This window comes from Heptranchias perlo, chromosome 27 (genome assembly GCF_035084215.1).
Source record: "Heptranchias perlo isolate sHepPer1 chromosome 27, sHepPer1.hap1, whole genome shotgun sequence".
Taxonomy (NCBI): domain Eukaryota; kingdom Metazoa; phylum Chordata; class Chondrichthyes; order Hexanchiformes; family Hexanchidae; genus Heptranchias; species Heptranchias perlo.
The window spans coordinates 6,802,127-6,822,011 of record NC_090351.1 but is presented as its reverse complement, the minus strand read 5'-3'; the positions used below and the strand labels follow the sequence as shown (position 1 = coordinate 6,822,011).

Here is a 19,885-nt window from a genome sequence, read left to right as displayed (position 1 = left end):
CGGCTCCTCCCCATCCCAAAAGCAAGAAAGCCAAAACATAGGACTGCGAGCTATACATTGATTTTAAAATGACTTGTTTATCAAAGATTTCATTTGCTATCTTGTCAGGTAGAATGTAGTTATAAATGTTATCTTTTTCTTTCCATTTTTAAAAAATTTATTTCTGTTTAAAATGATATATTGCCTTATCACATCTCAAAGCACTTCACATACAATGAATTACTTTGAAATGCAGTGACCTATCTACGTAAACCATATAATGCTTTTACAGTAAGAATTTCATGACTGGGAAATTGTGCTCAAATGAACATATTTTTCAGAGAACACCACATCAGAGAGGATTTTTGAAGAACTTTGTGTTGAGTCATGGAAAGATCACTTACCACTGGCATGTAAAGGTCTCACTGTCTACTTCCAACAGGCTGGCAGAAGGGACTGTAACAGGCCTCAATGCTGTGGAAATCAAATGAGAAAAAAATAATATATCGACTGTCAGGCAAATTTGCTTCTAATTTAACTGAAATAGTCAGGCACCAGTGACTAGCACACACAGGCTAGACTCATTAACTTTCCATTGAACTGAATAAATTATTTCCTAAATTCTCCATGCTTTAGGCAGGAAACTAAAAAGGCAACATAACATTACTCTGAATTGGTGCAGGATTAAAAAAAAATCACAGGCTATCCATTCTATTTCTGCCTTCTGGTCTGCATGTTATCATTCTTCCTTGGCAAACAAATCCATTAATTACCAATTAATAGGCATATTTGTATAAGGGAGACATTAACTTGGGTACAGTTTAGATTAATTCCCTGAACATTCTAACCAAAAATCACTGCTTACAAATATGGATTGGACCGGAATTATTTCTTCATTAGCACAGCCTCCATGGTACTGCTCACATTACTTGTGAAGATGTGTTTTTTTGTAACAATATAGGTGTGTTATACTATGTAACGCACAATATGTTGTATCAGCACGGCAGCGTTTACGTTGCTAGCCCATTCCTAAAAGGCATAAAGGAACTAGCTTGAAGAAAGCTGTCTGTTGGTACGGTAGATCTATGGTTAAAGTGGCCTAAGCCTTGAAGGCTGCAAAATCTATTTGGACCAAAGCAGAAACCTGGTTTTCCACTTGCTCAACTGTGGGACCACTGCTGTAAATATGATCATCCCGAGGTCAATTCAAGGCTGATGCTGTTACTCAGGGAAGTTTGTTGACTTTTTATTTTAAGGTGCGACTTGTTCTTGGGTATATTCTCTACCTGTTCATTTATGATTAGTTCAAATATGTTCATAAAACAGCAACCAATTAGCTGCAAGCATAACATACAATTTGAACGTGTGATACTTTGAGGGGTACTGGATACAAGACTTACCTCTATTAAATTTGGTACGTCCATTGCACATTCCCTATTTGGGTGTCACCTTGACAGAATTTCGTATTAAGTGAGCAGCTACTAGCGGTCACGTTAAGCCTGCAGCTGCCCTTCTATCACTAGATGCAGCTTCAAAAGCACCAGCACCCCCAGGTTTCTGAACATTTCAAAGATTCCATTCGCTATCTTGTCAGGTAGAATGTAGTTATAAATGTTATCTTTTTCTTTCCATTTTTTATTTATTTCTGTTTAAGTCCTTTGTCATCTTGTTCCCCTGTAATAAGTCAATTAAAATTGGATTCCTACTTTATCCTCACCCACTCCTGTGGCTTCTAAACTGCTGCAAAAATTTATTTTGAATTTTTATATATGTAAATATAGCACAGGCTGTGGTTCAGATTTTGATAAATATATAATCGCCACTGCTGCCTATGTGGTCCAGTAGCACCCCGATTGCATGTCTTTCCCCCCGCCGCTATGTAGGTGCAGCCCATGCAGACGATATTTTGCACTTCCACTTTGGACAGCTGCCCATAGCTGCAGTTCCCACCTGATTCGGCCATCCTGGCTAACATCGCATCCCCCTCCCTGTGGTGCCAATGGTTGTGCTGAGGCAGCACTGCCATCGGGCCATCAAGGGACTAGCAAAGGCACTTTAAAAACGTGATATTCATTTGCTTTAATGATCCCAAACGATGAGAGAGATTAAGCTTTAGCATTAGAAAAGGCACAACGTGTAAAAATTCAACATGAACCTCTTAGAGATGGATTAATGTGTTCAGCACAGTATTGGGATCAATGCACAATACACAAACTTCTGAGAGCAGATTGCTTGCTTGTCGTATGTACTAATCTTATTTTCTAGCAATCAACAACTTTGATTAACTTTCAGTAATTATATTATTAACCCTTCTATGTGAATGTCATTTATGGAGAACACTGCCCATAAATCAGTTGTGTGCTGAGAGTGGAATCCCTTTCTGTTAATGTATGTAACAGGGTCATCATCTGCTGCTCTGATGGCAATAGGAGTGGAATCCACAGCCCCTTCCACTCCTGGGAAGCCTAATTCTCTGAAGAAGCCCAAATCCTCCTCACGTGGGGAGACTGCGTTCATTGAGAATGATATGACCGTGCCAACATGAAAGAAGAATGCATAGATGAATGAATAGCTGCTTGACGCATCTGTGCATGGCAGACTGAGATATTACATAGAAATTACAGCACAGAAACAGGCCATTCGGCACAACAGGTCCAGGTCAGTGTTTATGCTCCACAAGAGCCTCCTCTCACCTTACCCTACCAGCAAAACCTTCAATTCCTTTCTCCCTCATGTACTTATCTAGACTCCTCTTAAATGCACCTATGTTACTTGCCTCAACTATTCCTTGAGGTAGCAAGTTCCACATTCTAACCACTCTTTGGGTAAAGAAGTTTCTCCTGAATTCCTTATTGGATTTATTAGTGACCATCTTATATTAATGGCCCCTAGTTTTGGATTTCCCCACAAGCGGAAACATTTTCTCTACGTTTACCCTATCAAAATTTTGAAAGACCTCTATTAGGTCACCTCTCAGCTTGTCTTTTCTAGAGAAAACAGCCCCAGACTGTTAAGTCTTTCCTCTCAGTTCTGGTATCACCCTTGTAAATCTTTTGTGCATCTTCTCCAATGCCTCCATTTCCTTTTTAAGGTATGTTTTATAGATCACCTGCACTGAACTGACATGATCCTGAAACATAAAAGGTGAGCACCATTGAGACTTTCACGTTCACAGATAGCTGTGGCATTTCTAGAGGATAGTCCCGGGTCAGATTCCAGTATCCTACAAAAGTCATGGGACGTATCTTCATCAATTGAAAAATCTTGCTCAGCTGGGGGCAGGGGTGAAATCGTTGCTCATTGGGAGAGGATGGTCAGTTGGGGGCAAGGGGAAGAGACAAAATCTAGAACACTGCTCAGTAGTGGCAAAAATGTCCAGCTTCCCGAAGGTCTCACGAGCAGGCATTTTCACTGGTCAGAGTCCGGGGAGGTGGGGGGGGACAGTACGTTCCACCAGTTGGGATGTCAGGCAATCTGAAGGTCAGGATATGCGTGCATTGGTAGTCCAGCAGGAGTGAGGGCAGGCATCGAATGACAAGCAGATCTGTTACGGGGCAGCCCTGGTGAGCGAGTGAATGGGGAGGGGTGAGGTATCATGTCAGCACAATGAACATTCAGCAAGCGGGGTAGAGTTGAATTAACTCTGAGAACTTAAGGAGGGCATACATTTTTAAAATAATTTTCTTTTAAACTATTTACTCACTACACCAACGTGGCTGTTGAATAATTTAACAGAGGCTCTGAGAATTAGGCTGCTCCACGGCAACATTTGATGGCCAGAGCCAGTAACTGCATGCAGACTAAGATGGACATTTTTGGGGTTAGCTGTCAACATACTATTTGGCAGCTATTGTTTAGCAACTAATGTTACGTGACTTTTAATATTAAAAACCTCTATCATAGCGCCACTCAGTCGCAGAGTTTAATCAGTCTGCCTTCCATAAATAGAGGGGAATTCATGTGGTGGCACCTGCTAAATTTCAAGTGTATGAAGTAAGACTTCTGTTACAATTCCTGGGTTCACCAATCGTTTCTTATTGGACAGAAAAAGGTTGAATCCACATAATAGGGGCTGTGATGTCTGCTTACGGATGTGACTGGTGATGCAGAACCTGAGGAAATATCTAGCGCAAAAACCCAAAAACTTTGGAACACTTGCCTGCATGTAATAAATTGGATAGCCTAGTGGTGAAGGATAGAATACTAGAGCCTGGTCTTCAGTTGCTTCTAAGCCTTTATTCACAGAGATCCACATTACCAACTCCACACCCTAGATAAGCTCTCATATAAATGGATACCAGAGTCTCCAACTGATACACACCCACTGAATACAATTAACACTAATTGATATAAATCATATGGATACAATTAACATTACATTGTTATAGATATTGGTTATAGGAAAGATCCACTACATTCAGTGCAATCTTAATATCAGTAATGTCACAGTCTGCAGCCAACATAATCAGTTTCAGATTTCAAAACTGTTATTTTTGGCTTACAAGTTGTCAATTCTAGTGATATCTATAAAGTCTTTGAAGAGTTGCTTAATCTACAGTACACATCTGTATTGATGGCTTAAGGTCCATGGATTTAATAAAACAAGATTACTGGATTTAATAACTGTTGTCTTCCCGGCAGTGAAGAACAGTTCTAAAATCGCGCACCACTCTTACGCATTATATGCTTAGCGACACAAAATCCATCATTTAGTAGCTGGTTCTTAATGAAGCCAGGCATTCTCCTCAAATTCAACATTGCTACCAACAGAAATGAAGAGGTCCTCGTCTGGTACCAATTATTAAAATGTTTGTGTTACTCAAGTTGAGGAACTATACAAATATAAAAAGTAAGCCTATTACCCTGTACAGCTGGGTGCATAATTGACCTTCTATACATGACAGAATTCAAACTCTCCTGCATTCTCAAATGCATGACACATTTCATCCCATAAAATGGTTATATGCACAAGCATGCTGGATGTAACACAAAACACTGAACCTGTGCCATTAGTATGGAACAGTAAATGTGACAGCATGGCACCACAATGTCAGTCACATAGTGCTCAAAACAAACAACATTCATCACTGAGGGGTGACAATTACATCAATCCTGTTTTAGTTAATTGACTGCACATTACAATTTCAATTAAAATCACTGCAAGATTATCTGAAAATACAGGATCTTAATATTCCAAGTGTTAAACATCCGTAATCAGGTTTTCCAGACACGGCAGATTTGACAGCAAAATTATGAAATTTGAAAAGAAATGGCAAAGAATGTTTTGAATATTTAATGCCCACCAATGGTAAAAGCCTGAATCAATCTCCATATACGAACACTGATAATCATCGCTTAGAACATTACATCCTCTTCTGGTTGCTAATCTCCAAAAGGTGGCATCAGAAATGAAGACGACAAGAACAGGATGATTCCAGACCTTCGATGGTTGATAACACAGTTAAGAAGGGCATTCATATTCAGAAAAAAAGACCTTTCTGGGAGTGGGAGACAGGATTCAGCAGCTAAAAAATCCGAAACTGACTGATAAAGGGAGCTCACTGTACTGAAGAATAAGTGAACATGACAGAAGCTTCAGAAACTGCAATTAAGAGAGACAGGAGTTGATGGGCTGGTGGGATTGTACGATAAAACACCTAACTCATGGAATAAGTTGACATCAGGCCAAGGACTGGATCATAACAAAAAGAATGAGAGGCTGATCTCATGCTTCACCTTACAAATTTCACCCAAATCAATTCAATGCTACTTTGACCCAAGTTATAAGAGGGTTGAATACCATACCTGTTACAGGTGTGCTGTGATTCGAAACATTCTCTGTTGTGACTGACCGACTGGTCTCAGATGCTGGCTGCTGAAGGGTATTCTGCTGTTCCACTAGTTTGACTGCTGCTAGTGCATCAGGAGGAAAGTTCTGCAAATCCACAGACACCAGGCAAACAAGCTGATCTGAAGATTAAAAAAAGAACACATTGTGTATTAAATCAAAATAGTTATGTATAAATTAGAACTTGTCTAAAATCACTACACCGGCAATCACAAAGTGCTCTCAGTACAAGTGTACTGTTAAGACTAACAAACACAGCAAACAGATGGGGAGAGAATTTGCAGTGTTCTTCTGATCTCCCAGCATAAATTCAGCAGAAACCCTAGAGAGACTACGTAAGCGGCCAGTTTTAGCTGTTTATGCCATTTCCCCAGGGTTTCTGCCAAAATTATGGCAGGAGATTGGGATAACTCTGTGGAAATTCCAGTTGACAGCAGTTAAAGCAATTTTCACCATTCATTACAAATCTGGTGCTTTGTCCCTTACACTTTACTCTGCTACATAAAGTAGAACTCTATATGTTGCTTGTAGAAACAGCCTTTTATCAGTTTCTAGAATACTAATTTTACACGACAGTTGCACAATGATCCTCACGGCTGGATTTTTTTTGTATTACCACTTTAGATAGGGTATGTTTTTGTTAATACGTTGAGATGCTATCCATTATAATAATTTCTAATTCAGAAAAAATATTTTTCCTGGTCACTCGTACAGGATGTCTGGCCAGCAGCCTGCGGTGTGTAAACAGAAGTAAAACAGTGAAGTTTGTAGCAATTTGAACACATTTTTTCCACATGTTTTGATTTGCTCATTGCAGTTTTCTTCACTTTCATTCTTCCCATTTTTGTTGTTTCTTTTTCTTCATCTGCTGCTTTTTCAAAGTGCTCTTTGCTCTTCCCGTGTCCCTTGTTCATTGAACATTCCACAATTGATATTCTCCATTTTTGCAAAATTAGGTACCATAATAGAATGCAAACAGTGCAATATCTACTGGTCCAGATTTCAAAAAGGAATGTTTTCTGATGGAAACATAGATCATTTGCAGGGTTGAGAAGAACTGCAACTTCTGAAACCACAGTTGTATGAAGATAAAATCATGGGCAGAGCATGGACTGCAAGAGTCTTTTTCAATAGAACAATTATACACAAAAAAGCACTTTTATTGACGTGTACTACTCTCATAAAAAGAGTCTTAACGTACCAAAATCCTAGTGACATCCTGTGTGAAGAAAAAGCAGACATCAGTCAACATTCTAAAATCCTAACTCACCGATACTTCTCTCCACTTTGATAATCTTGGTGCAGGTCACTTCTCCCAGACTCGATAGCATATAGAGAGCTTCCAGACTGGCAAGTAACAGCAAGATATCTTGGAGGGACAAATGGTTCACAATCTCCCGATAGGATTCCTGTTCCACACATTCACAGATAATATCTACATTCTCCTCTATTTTACAAAGATTAGCCAAGATCTCCATTCCTAGAATCAAGAAAAAAGTAACTTATTTTAAAATGCAGAACTTGGAAATGCATCACAGAAATGTCTACATTTGAAATGGGAGGGTGAGATGAGAAAGGGGTAAAAAAAAATGAATCATACAATTAAAACTAAACAGCTATGATATTGCAAACTCAAGTCACTCCCAGAGCTAAATTATCTATAGGCTTGGCCCAGTCGTACCAATTAACGCTGGTTGGGGAATAATTATTGTAGCTAGTCCTATTATTTCTCACCAAAGCAATTTACCCAAAATTCCTGACTGATGGTCTACACGTGAGCATGCATACACACCTCACTACTTTATCTTTGAGCTAGAATTTACCTTGGTTTCAGCAAGCACCAGCTTTCTTGCATTTGATTCCGCAACTTTGCATCAAACCCTAGTTAATCCCATAAATTTGAATTGTAAGTCCAATGCTAACAGAAGCCTTAAAACAAAGCAATCACATGATCAAGAGAAAGCCTTGCATTCCCATTTTCAAAATTTTGTTTAAATTCTAATTCTATCCTTTTCCCTTGTTCTACTTTTAAACTAATTTTGCCTCCTTTAGGTCTCATATACCACACTTCCCTGAGCCTGAGTATGAGGGAAATCAGCAGGTCTGAATCCAAATCCTGCTGCGTTTTACAGCACTGACGGCAACAATGGATTCATTTTCTTTGGGGTCAATAATGCAGTCTGCAGTCCTTCGGGCGTCAGGGTTCTATATCTGTGGGAGTGGAGATCAGAGGTCTACTATATGCCTGATGCAGTGAACATAGTGCAAGGCAGGTAGGAAGTGCCTAGGGCGCTAGCAGCTTGCTCACCAACAAGGCTCCAAATCCCACGCAAATTAGGGGGCCTCCTCATAACGGGCGGCAAGTGCCCACGAGGCGCTCCGGGCGGCAAGTGCCCACGAGGCGCTCCGGGCGGCAAGTGCCCACGAGGCGCTCCGGGCGGCAAGTGCCCACGAGGCGCTCCGGGCGGCAAGTGCCCACGAGGCGCTCCGGGCGGCAAGTGCCCACGAGGCGCTCCGGGCGGCAAGTGCCCACGAGGCGCTCCGGGCGGCAAGTGCCCACGAGGCGCTCCGGGCGGCAAGTGCCCACGAGGCGCTCCGGGCGGCAAGTGCCCACGAGGCGCTCCGGGCGGCAAGTGCCCACGAGGCGCTCCGGGCGGCAAGTGCCCACGAGGCGCTCCGGGCGGCAAGTGCCCACGAGGCGCTCCGGGCGGCAAGTGCCCACGAGGCGCTCCGGGCGGCAAGTGCCCACGAGGCGCTCCGGGCGGCAAGTGCCCACGAGGCGCTCCGGGCGGCAAGTGCCCACGAGGCGCTCCTGAATGGACCATGACTTGATAAAGGGTCATCCTACCTTTTTGGCCTCCATGTGGCCAAATGCTGTAAGAAAACTTAGGCCCTTAACATATTAACAAGAACTGGAGGCACTGTGTAGTCAGTCAATCAGCAGTGCTTCACTGGCCAATGGCATACGACTTTATGGCCCCGCCCACATGGTATGCCCAGGGTTTCATATGCTACGCGGCAGGAATGCCACTGAAAGATGTCGATGAGCTGACCTCGCTATACTGGGTTCATTGAGCCAGTTCTTAAGGAGCAGCAGTCCTGGTGGCTTTGTGCCAGGACTGCATTATCAGCCCTTCCAGATCCATTTAATATCTGAACCTATAATATAGATTGTAGGTCATGAGTAAACCATGTGAGATGTGCAATAAAGCCAAAGCAAAAACAGTCTTGTTTTAATTTGCACCTGCAGAGCAGAGGACAGCTGAATGACTGGTCAGACAAGTGAAATATTTGATAATCAAGAAGGAGATATGACAGCAAACATGCACAGCAATATACTCGAGGAGGAAAAATTCTTCTCCGCCTGTTGAGCCCACCTCTCAATTTATTATGAGATTGTAACATCTCATTTGGACTTGTGGCCAAAATTTTGCAGATATGAAATTTTCCCCGCATTTTCTTCTGGTCACTCATAACTGAAAATCCCTCAAAAATTTAATCTAATTTCGAAAGTTAAATACAAATAAATATACTGTCATGTTCTGTCCAGTAAAACTGGTCTGCATCCAGAAGGGACCCTTTGATCAATTTCAAACCCTTCTCCCTTCTGTGCAGATTAGAATAGTGTAACAATGGTGGGAGTGTGAATGTACGTTTACAAGAAGAGAGTTTGGAACAATTATCAGAGATAACTATAGAAAAGGAATTGGTTCAGAAAAAAATTAATAGAACGCAAGGTTGATAAGACACTAGAGGCCATGATGCCATGCACCCTACCAAGGCTCTTGAAAGAAGTGAGAGAGGAGCTAGAGGCTCAGTTTTGAAATGGTTTTTAAATATGCAAATTGCGCTATGGAACTCGAGATTAACCAATGTAACACCTTTGTTCAAAAAGGAAGAGAAGGACAAACCTAGTAACTATAGACAGTTACTCTAACCTCAACAAAAACAGAAAATGCTAGACACAAACAGGTTAGTCAGCATCTGTGGAGAGAATAGGTAAGTTAACATTTCAGGTGTTCTCTCCACTTTTGCAGACCATTTCTAGCATTTTATGTTTTGCTTTCAGATTCCCACCAGCTGCAATTATTTTGCTTTTTGTTTATAGCGGGGAAACTCTTAGAATCCATAAGTCCAGATAAAATTAGTGTCCATTTAGAAATGCACGGGTTATTCAAAGGCAGTCAGCTCGGGTTTGTTAAATGCAAGTCGTGTTTGACAAATTGAACACAGTTTTTTTTTGAAGCGATTGACTGATTGGATAAAAGGAATGCAGTAGATGCAATTTATATGGACTTTCAGAAGGCATTTGATAAAGTGCTTCACAAGAGACTTGCTAAAAAAAAAATTTAGACGTGGTATAAGTGGAAATGTAGCAGCATGGATAGAAATTTGGTTGACAGACATGAAACAAAGTTAAGGTAAAAGGATGCGACAATGAAAAGGGGTTCTATAGTTAGGGGAGCAGACAGGCATTTCTGCGGCTGCAGACGTGATTCCAGGATGTTATGTTGCCTCCCTGGTGCCAGGGTCAAGGATGGCACTAAGTGGCTGCAGAACATTCTGGAGGGGGAGGGTGAACAGCCAGTGGTTGTGGTCCATATTGGTACCAAGACATAGGTAGAAAGAGGGATGAAGTCCTGCAGGCAGATTTTAAGGAGTTAGGAAAGAGATCAAGAAGCCCTCAGATAGTAATCTCCAGATTACGCCCGGTGCCACGAGCTAGCGAGTATAGAAATAGGAGGATAGAGCAGATGAATGCGTGGCTGGAGAGATGGTGCACTTTAAATTCCTGGGGCATTGGGACCGGTTCTGGAGGAGGTGGGACCTGTACAAGCTGGATGGGTTCCACCTCAACAGGGCCGTAACCAATATCCTCGCGGGAAGGTTTGCTAGTGCTGTTGAGGAGGATTTAAACTAACTTGGCAGGTTGATGGGAACCTGAGCGTAGATTCAGAAGGGAGAGAAGCAGAGCTGGAAATGGAAGGCAGAAAATCAGTAAGTGAGTTTGGAAGGCAGAGGAAAAGGTTAGAAACTAGACAACAAAGGAGTTTGACAGTGCTTAGCGGTATACACCTCAATGCAAGGAGTATAGTGAATAAGGCAGATAAGCTAAGGGCACAGATAGACACGTGGAAGTATGGTATCTTAGCTATTACTGAAACATGGCTTAAACAGGGGCAGGAATGGCAGCTCAACATTCCTGGTTACAGGGTTTTCAGACGAGATAGAGAGGGGGGTTAAAAAAAAGGAGGGGGGGGTGGCAATATTGGTTAAAGAAACAATTACGGCTGTGAGGTGGGATGATATGTTAGAAGGATCATCAAATGAGGCCATATGGGTTGAGTACTAAAGAACAAAAAAGGGGCAATCACACTGCTGGGAGTGTACTATAGACCCCCAAACAGTCAGAGGGCGATAAAAGAGCAAATATGTAGGCAAATTTCTGAGACGTGCAAAAACAGTAGGGCAGTAATAGTAGGGGATTTCAACTACCATAATATTAACTGGGATACAATCAGTGTAAAAGGTATAGAGGGCACAGAATTCTTAAATTGCATTCAGGAGAACATTTTTTTAGCCAGTACGTAGCAAGCCCAACAAGAGGGAGGGGCAGTTCTGAATTTAGTTTTAGGAAATGAAGCTGGGCAGGTGGAAGGAGTATCATTGGGAGAGCATTTTGGTGGTGGTGATCATAATTCAGTTAGATTTAGCATAGTTATGGAAAAGAACAAAATTAGAACAGGAGTAAAAGTTCTTAATTGGGGAAAGGCCAATTTTACTAAGCTGAGAAGTGATTTAGCAAAAGTGGACTGGAAACAGCTACTTGAAGGTAAATCAGTGTCAGAGCAGTGGGAGACGTTTAAGGGGTTCAGAGTAAACTTGTTCCCACAAAGAAAAAGGGTGGGACTGCCAAATCTAGAGCCCCCTGGATGACAAGGAGCGTACAGGGTAAGATATGGCAAAACAGGGATGCTTATGTCAGACACCGAGAACTCAATACTGCAGAAAGCCTAGAGCAGTATAGAAAGTGCAGGGGTGAAATTTAAAAGGAAATTAGGAAAGCAAAGAGAGGGCATGAAAAAATACTGGCAAATAAAATTAAGGAAAACCCCAAAATGTTTTATAAATACATAAAGAGCAAGAGGAAAACTAAGGAAAGAGTAGGGCCTATTAGAGGCCAAAAAGGTAACCTATGTGAGGAGGTGGAAGATGCCGGTATGGTTTTTAATGAATACTTCACTTCTGTCTTCACAAAAGAGGGGGACGATGCAGATTATAGTTAAGGAGGAAGAATGTGAAATATTGGATGGGATAAACATAGTGAGAGGGGAAATATTAAGGGGTTTAGAACCTTTGAAAGTAGATAAATTGCCAGGCCCAGATGAAATGTATCCCAGGCTGTTAAGAGAAGTAAGGGAAGAAATAGCGGAGGCTCTGACCGTCATTTTCCAATCCTCCCTGGCTACAAGCATGATGTTGGAGGATTGGAGGACTGCCAACATTGTACTGTTGTTTAAAAAGGGAGGAAGAGATAGACCGAGTAATTATTGGCCAGCCAGTCTAACCTCAGTGATGGGCAAATTATTGGAATCAATTCTGAGGGACAACATAAATCGTCATTTAGAAAGGCACGGAGTAATCAAGGGCAGTCAGCATGGATTTGTTAAGGGAAGGTCGTGTCTGACTAACTTGATTGAATTTTTTGAGGAGGTCCCTTAGAGGATGAGACTGGGGAAATAATAATAATGGAAAACAAGGAAATGGCAGAGGAATTGAACAGATATTTTGTATTTGTCTTCACAGAAGACACCAATAACATACCAATAATAGTAGAAAATCAAGGAGCAAAGGGGAGGGAGGAACTAAAAACAATCACTGGAGAAAAAATACGAGGTAAACTAATGGATCTAAAGGCTGACAAGTCCCCTGGACCTGATGGCTTGCACCAGAGGGTCTTAAAGGAAGTGGCTACAGAGATAGTGGATGCATTGGTTGTAATCTTCCAGAATTCACTAGATTCTAGAAATATCCCAGCGGATTGGAAAACCGCAAACATAACACCCCTATTCAAGAAGGGAGTGAGACAGAAAGCAGGTAACTGTAGACCAGTTAGCCTAATATCTGTCATTGGGAAAATGCTAGAATCCATTATTAAGGAAGTAGTAGCAGGACATTTGGAGACTCATAATAAAACCATGTTGACTCTCCTTGATTGTATGAAGGGGAAATCACGTCTGACAAATTTATTAGAGTTTTTTGAGGAAGTAACGGGCAGGGTGGATAAAGGGGAACCAATGGATGCAGTATATTTGGATTTCCAAAAGGCATTCGATAAGGTGCCACATAAAAGATTACTGCACAAGAGGTCATGGTGAGAATCCCTGTGTGGTCAGTGTCCAGTAAAATAGTGAAGTGCCTACGTGGCAAAATAGCAGAAGTAGCAATGTGGTTAGGAAAGGGTTAATAAGTTGATAGGTGAGGTTGGTAAAAGGGCCACCCCACTGCTGGGCCATATGTTTGCGTAGTCAGCAGGCCTGCATTGTCTTATCAATGTAGAGTCTTTGATGTGTTTCAGGGTCTGGTCTGAGTATCTCTATGTTGTGAGCTAATCAAGATTGGTAACACCTTAGCAAGACCAAAAGGGACATTCTTAGTGAGAAGAAAGGATGCATCCATCAGTGTCTGTCACTGCGGCATGATCAGGCCATGGGCTACCTGTGATTGGCTTGAAATTAGGTAACCTCGCATGGCCAGTCTATGTCCAGCTTATGATTGGTGTTGACTCTTGTGTTAACGATGTTCCAACCCCTATTGATCTGTATAAAGGTATGAATTTTTGTATATGTCTTTGTCTCCTTATTCTGTTAGAATCGTCCGGACTCCCTCAGGAGTCTGAATCGAAGCTACAGACTAAGACCTGCTATTAAAGTTGTGTTGAACTTTACAGGTGTATTCGACTCAGTGTTTACTGAACCAGACTGAGGGGAAAAAAGAATCCAGTTCATCAATGGTGTTGGGGGTAATATACTGGCATGGATAGAGGATTGGCTAACTAACAGAAAACAAAGAGTCTGGATAAAAGGGTAATTTTCAAAATGGCAATCTGTAACTAGTGGGGTGCCGCAGGGATCAGTGCTGGGGCCTCAACTATTTACAATATATATCAATGTCTTGGATGAAGGAACAGAGTGTCTTGTGGCCAAATTTGCTGATGATACAAAGATAGGTGGAAAAGCAAATTGTGATGAGGTCACAAAGTGTCTGCAAAGGGATATTGACGGGTTAAGCGAATGGGCAAAAAATTGGCAGATGGAATATAATGTGGGAAAATGTGAAGTCATCCACTTTGGGAGGAAAAATAAAAAAGCAAAATATTATTTGAATGAAGAAATACTACAAAATGCTGTGGTACAGAGGGATCTGGGTGTCCTCGTACATGAGACACAAAAAGTCAACATGCAGGTGCAGCAGGTAATCCGAAAGGCAAACGGAATATTGGCCTTTATTTCCAGGGGGATGGAGTATAAAAGCAGGGAAGTCATGCTACAACTGTACAGTGTGCTGGTGAGACCACACCTGGAGTACTGCGTACAGTTCTGGTGCCCTTATTTAAGGAAGGACATACTTGCATTGGAGGCAGTTCGGAGAAGGTTCACTAGGTTGATTCCGGGTATGGAAGGGTTGTCTTAAGAGGAAAGATTGAACAGGTTGGGTCAATACTCATTGGAGTTTAGAAGAATGAGAGGAGATCTTATTGAAACATACAAGATTCTGAGGGGACTCGATAGGGTAGATGCTGAGAGGATGTTACCCCTCATGGGGGAATCTAAAACTAGGGGGCATAGTCTCAGAATAAAGGGTCGCCTGTTTAAGACGGAAATGAGGAGGAATTTCTTCTCCCAGGAGGTCGTGAATCTTTGGAATTCTTTACCCCAAAAAGCTGTGGAGGCTGAGACATTGAATACATTCAAGGCTGATTTAAACAATTTTTCAATCAGCAAGGGAGTCAAAGGATATGGGGAAAGGGCGGGAAAGTGGAGTTGAGGTAAAAATCAGATCAGCCATGATCTCATTAAATGGACCAAACGGGACGGTATGGCCTACTCCTGCTCCTATCTCTTGTGGTCTTATGGTAACCAGGAGGGTCGATAAGGGTAACGCATTTGATGTAGTGTACGTGGATTTAAGCAAGGCATTTGACAAGGTCCCACATGGCAGACTGGTCAAAAAAGTAAAAGCCCATGGGATCCAAGGGAAAGTGGCTAGTTGGGTCCAAAATTGGCTCAGGGGCAGAAGTTGACGGGTGTTTTTGCAATTGGAAGGCTATTTCCAGTGGGGTTCCCGCAAGACTCAGTACTAGGTCCCTTGCTTTTTGTGGTATATATTAATGATCTGAACTTGAACGTTGGGGGCTTGATCAAGAAGTTTGCAGATGATACAAAAATTGGCAGTGTGGTTGATAATGAGGAAGAAAGCTGTAGACTGCAGGAAGATATCAATGGAGTAGTCAGGTGGGCAGAAAAGTGGCAAATGGAATTCAATCCAGAGAAGTGTGAGGTAATCCATTTGGGGAGGGCAAACAAGGCATGGGAGTACATAATAAATGGGAGGATACTGAGAGGTGTCGAGGAACAAAGGGACCTAGGAGTGCATGTCCACAGATCCCTAAAGGTAGCAGGCCAGGTAGATAAGGTGGTTAAAAAGGCATATGGGATACTTTCCTTTATTAGCCGAGGCATAGAATATAAGAGCAGGGAGGTTATGCTAGAACTCTATAAAATATTGGTTAGGCCTCAGCTTGAGTACTGCATAGAGTTCTGGTCATCACATTACAGGAGAGATGTGATTGTACTAGAGAGGGTACAGAGGAGATTTACGAGGATGTTGCCAGGGCTGGAGAATTTTAGCTATGAGAAAAGATTGGATAGGTTGGGGATGTTTTATTTGGAAAAAAGGAGGCTGAGGGGTGTTTTAATTGAGGTATTTAAAATTATAACAGGACTAGATAGAGTAGATAGGGAGGACCTATTTCCCTTAGCAGAGGGGTCAGTGACCAGGGGGCATAAATTTCAAGTAATTGGTAGAAGGATTGGAGTGGAACTGATGAGAATTTTTTTCACCTAGAGGGTGGTGCGGGTCTGGAACTCACTGCCTGAAAGGGTGGTAGAGGCAGAAACCCTCAGCTCATTTAAAAAATACTTGGATGTGCACTTGAAGTGCCGTAACCTACAGGGCTATGGACCAAGTGCTGGAAAGTGGAATTAAACTGAATAGCTCTTTTTTGGCCGGCACAAACACAATGGGCCAAATGGCCTCCTTCTGTGCCGTAACTTTCTATGATTCTATGATGTTGCTCAGATTGGAGAAGAGTTGGAAGTGGTGTACCCTTGGAGTTAGTGTTGGGTTCACTTTTGTTCTTGGTAGTGGTATCAGCTGTGGTTCAGTTGGTAGCACACTTGCCTCTGAGTCAGAAGATTATGGATTCAAGTCCCACTCTGGAGACTTGATCACAAATTTTAGGCTGACACCTCAGTGCCGTTGGAGATGTCGTCTTTCAGATGAGATGTTAAACCGATGCCCTGGCTGCCCTCTCTGGTGGAAGTAAAAGATCCCATGGCACTATTAGAAGAGGAGCAGAGGAAGTCTCCCCGCATTTCCTATATTACAACAGTAAGTACACTTCAGAAGTACTTCAATGGCTGTAAAGTGCTTTGGGTCGTCTTCAGGTTGTGAAAGCCGCTATATAAATGTAAGTTCTTTCTTTTTTTTCTCGGTACATATACAAGATTTGGACTTTTGCATGGGAAACATAATTTTGAAATTTGCTGATGACACAGAAGTGGGAGGTTTGGCAAATATTGAGGAGGATGGTAAAAGACTTCAGGAAGACAGACAGGTTAACAAAATGGGCAAACAGGTGGAAGGTGCAATTTGCTGAGGATAAATCTACAGTGGTACATTTTTATAATAAAAGCAAGGAATGGGAGTTTACGCTTAATGGAAAGATGCTGAAGGATGTGGATGAAGAGAGATTTAAGAGTTCCAGTACATAATTCCCTGAAAAGTGTGAGTGCAGATAGATAAAACCATAAAAACGGCCAACAGCATTTTGGGTTTCATTTTTGTTAGGTAAAGGTATCAAGGGAAATGTAGCTAAGGCAGGTAAATGGAGTAATGATCTAATTGAATGGCAGAAGAGGCTTGAGGGGCTGAATGGCCCACTCCTGTTCCTATAAATAGATGCATAGAATACAAGAGTGAAGAAGTATTGATAAATTTGTACAAAAAATTGGTTAAGCCATAATTAAGAGGACTGTGTCAGTTTTGGGCACCCCATTATAGTGAGGGGATTAAAGAGTAGATTCACCAGGATGATGCAAAGAATGAGAAGCTATAGTTATGAAGAGAGAGAGTTGAGATAATACAACTATTTCGACTGGAGTAGAGAAGGCGACAAGGAGATTTAGTAGAAGTTTTAAAAATTATGATGAGTTTTGATACAGCGAATAGGGAAAGACTATTGTCACTAGAAGACTAACAAGAGGTTAGAAGAAATCTCTTTACGCAAAAGATTGTTGGAGCATGGGATGATTTGGCACCGGGAGTGCTTAAGGCAGAGGCCATTGCAGCTTTTAAGGGAAATATTGGACAAATATTTGAAGCAAAGGAATGTACAGAGCTATAGAGAAAGCATGGAGTAGGAGGATTAGTTTTGGATTGCTCTAGCATGGAGCTGGCACGGACACCACGGGCCTGATGTCTGCCTGTCGTGCTGCAAACTTCTATGATTAACTGTTCTACGCCATTTTGAGTATTCTTAACCATTCTATTCATCCTTATTTTAAAAAATAATTACACCTCCCACAATCTTTTGCCAACACAAAAAATTATAATAGTAGAGAGTTACTGTTTAAAACAATGCAGTTCTTGATTTTCACCAGATATATCTACTGCCTCAACCAGAGAAAGGTAAAAGGTAGAAAATCTTTTAAAAATGCGCCTATAAGCAAGAAGTACCTTTTACCATCACAGTAAATCTCTTCTGTTTACTCAGGTTCAGTGACTTCCACAGGAAGCATTTTCAGATCCCATCCAGGCTGAAGTCTGATTCCCAAATACATAGCTGGTAATTGACAGGAGAGGCCAGGTAGCACCTCTCTCCACTAAGGTGACCTTTAAGATATACTTTGTGTTTTACTCATTGTACTGAGTCCGATTATAATTCATTTTAAAAGCGACATTGTGCAAAAAGATAACTCACACAACAGGCAAGATTCCTTCTTCTAAATAAAACTATGTAAACTTGGAAAAGCATAGGGGCATAAAAGCACCAATGCTATAGCAGTATATATTTCTCACGTAAACCCTATGTAATTAAGGGCAAACTGTGAGCTTATAGGAAACTTAACATCCTCAATCATATGCTTCTAAACATCGTGAGGGCAGCACTTGGATACAAAAACACTCGTCGCATTCCTGTCCCTTTATCCAACCCATCAGTCAAACCAAACAATGAAATAGCAGCCATCTTGTTATTAGGTCATAACATATATATTCTATGACTTTAAATGCAGTTGATGAACAGTTATTTACGTGTACAACAAAATATCAGAGAGAGTTAGGAACAAAGAAACAGGAGCAGGCCATTCAGCCCCCTTGGGCCTGCTCCACTATTCAATTAGATCATAGCTGATCTGTGCCTCAACTCCATTTTCCCACCTTTGCTCCATATCCCTTCATACCCTTACCTCAAAAAAAATTGCTTCACTGCACCTGAGTGTAAAAAAAAAGGGCCATCGACTTACGGAGGCAGATACCAAACTTTCCAACATAACCTGATGTGGCTGCCATAAAAATCATTAGACAGTCCAAAAAAGTGTTCCTTATAGACTTAAAAACATTCATGTGTCATGTATTCCAAGTACCACAACAACTAACTATACTGTATCTATCAATCTGCAGACAGGCAGACTTACCTCGAATTCGAAACCACTTGTCTGAAGAATAAAGGCATTTCGTAATGGTGTGAAAAATCACCTGGGTACTTTGGAAGTCAATGGGATCCAACTGCAGCTGAAAAGAAAAGTGAAGTTAAGAACTCCGCAAGCAGGGCTGATCTGAATAAGTCATCTTGAGGATGTTAAACATGAAATGTGTGGCTTGCTTGAATCCAGCCCAGCAAGATGGAACAGGATGAGCCTCTTCACATAATTGGTTAAGGGAATTAATGTTTGCATTTGGGCAGTTTAAGCAAGTCCTACTGGACTGCAGTCTGCAGCACAAGTGCCCTCAACTGCAGGACTACTGGTAATTTTACTCAGACTGTCAAAGACAACGTACAAGAAAGCAGGAAATCACTGACGCTGTGGGAACCCTTTCTGAAGCTGTGGCTTCAGGCATACTTGATGGATAGCAACTTACTTCTGCTTTATCTGATTATAGGAATTTCCTCCATCCCTACTGTAGGTCTCCCCTTAGGAATCCTGCCTTCAAACTAGATGGGAATTCTATCATTTTCTGGTAGGGAATTACAAGGACAGTTTGATGGAACAACATACAGTACCAGCATTTCAAAAATGTTGCAACAAATATTAAATCATAATATATATATATTAATGCCCTGGACTTGGGTATAGAGGGTATAACTTCGAAGTTTGAAGAGGACACAAAATTCAGAAATGTAGTAAACAATGTGGAGGATAGTAACCGACTTCAGGAGTACATAGACAGACTTGTGAACTGGGCAGACACATGGCAGATGAAATTTAATGCCGAGAAGTGTGAAATGAGACATTTTGGTAGGAAGAATGAGAAAAGGCAATATAAACTAAACTATACAATTTTAAAGAGGGTGCAAGAACAGAGAGACCTGGGGGTGTATGTACACAAATCTTTGAAGATGGCAGGTCAAGTTGAGAATGCTGTTAAAAAAGCATGAGAGATCCTTGGCTTTATTAATAGAGGCATACAGTACAAAAACAAGGAAGTTGTGCTAAACCTTTATAAATCACTGGTTAGGCCTCAGCTGGAATATTAAGTTCAATTCTGGGCACC

General features: G+C 41.6%; 2 protein-coding genes across 3 annotated transcripts in view; one reads left to right on the top strand and one right to left on the bottom strand.

Annotated features, from left to right (window-relative positions):
• LOC137344365 (AT-rich interactive domain-containing protein 2-like) overlaps window positions 1-19,885 on the bottom strand; it is a 309,213-nt gene that overhangs the window by 43,263 nt on the left and 246,065 nt on the right. The window contains exons 9-12 of the mRNA XM_068007259.1: window positions 18,808-18,904; window positions 7,098-7,307; window positions 5,785-5,949; window positions 384-453 (exon numbers count right to left, since the gene is read on the bottom strand). Of these exons, the coding sequence (XP_067863360.1) occupies window positions 384-453; window positions 5,785-5,949; window positions 7,098-7,307; window positions 18,808-18,904 (542 nt within the window). The remainder of the gene's footprint in view (window positions 1-383; window positions 454-5,784; window positions 5,950-7,097; window positions 7,308-18,807; window positions 18,905-19,885) is intronic.
• The window catches only part of tmem9 (transmembrane protein 9), a 571,911-nt gene that overhangs the window by 368,215 nt on the left and 183,811 nt on the right, over window positions 1-19,885 (top strand). The window lies entirely within an intron of this gene.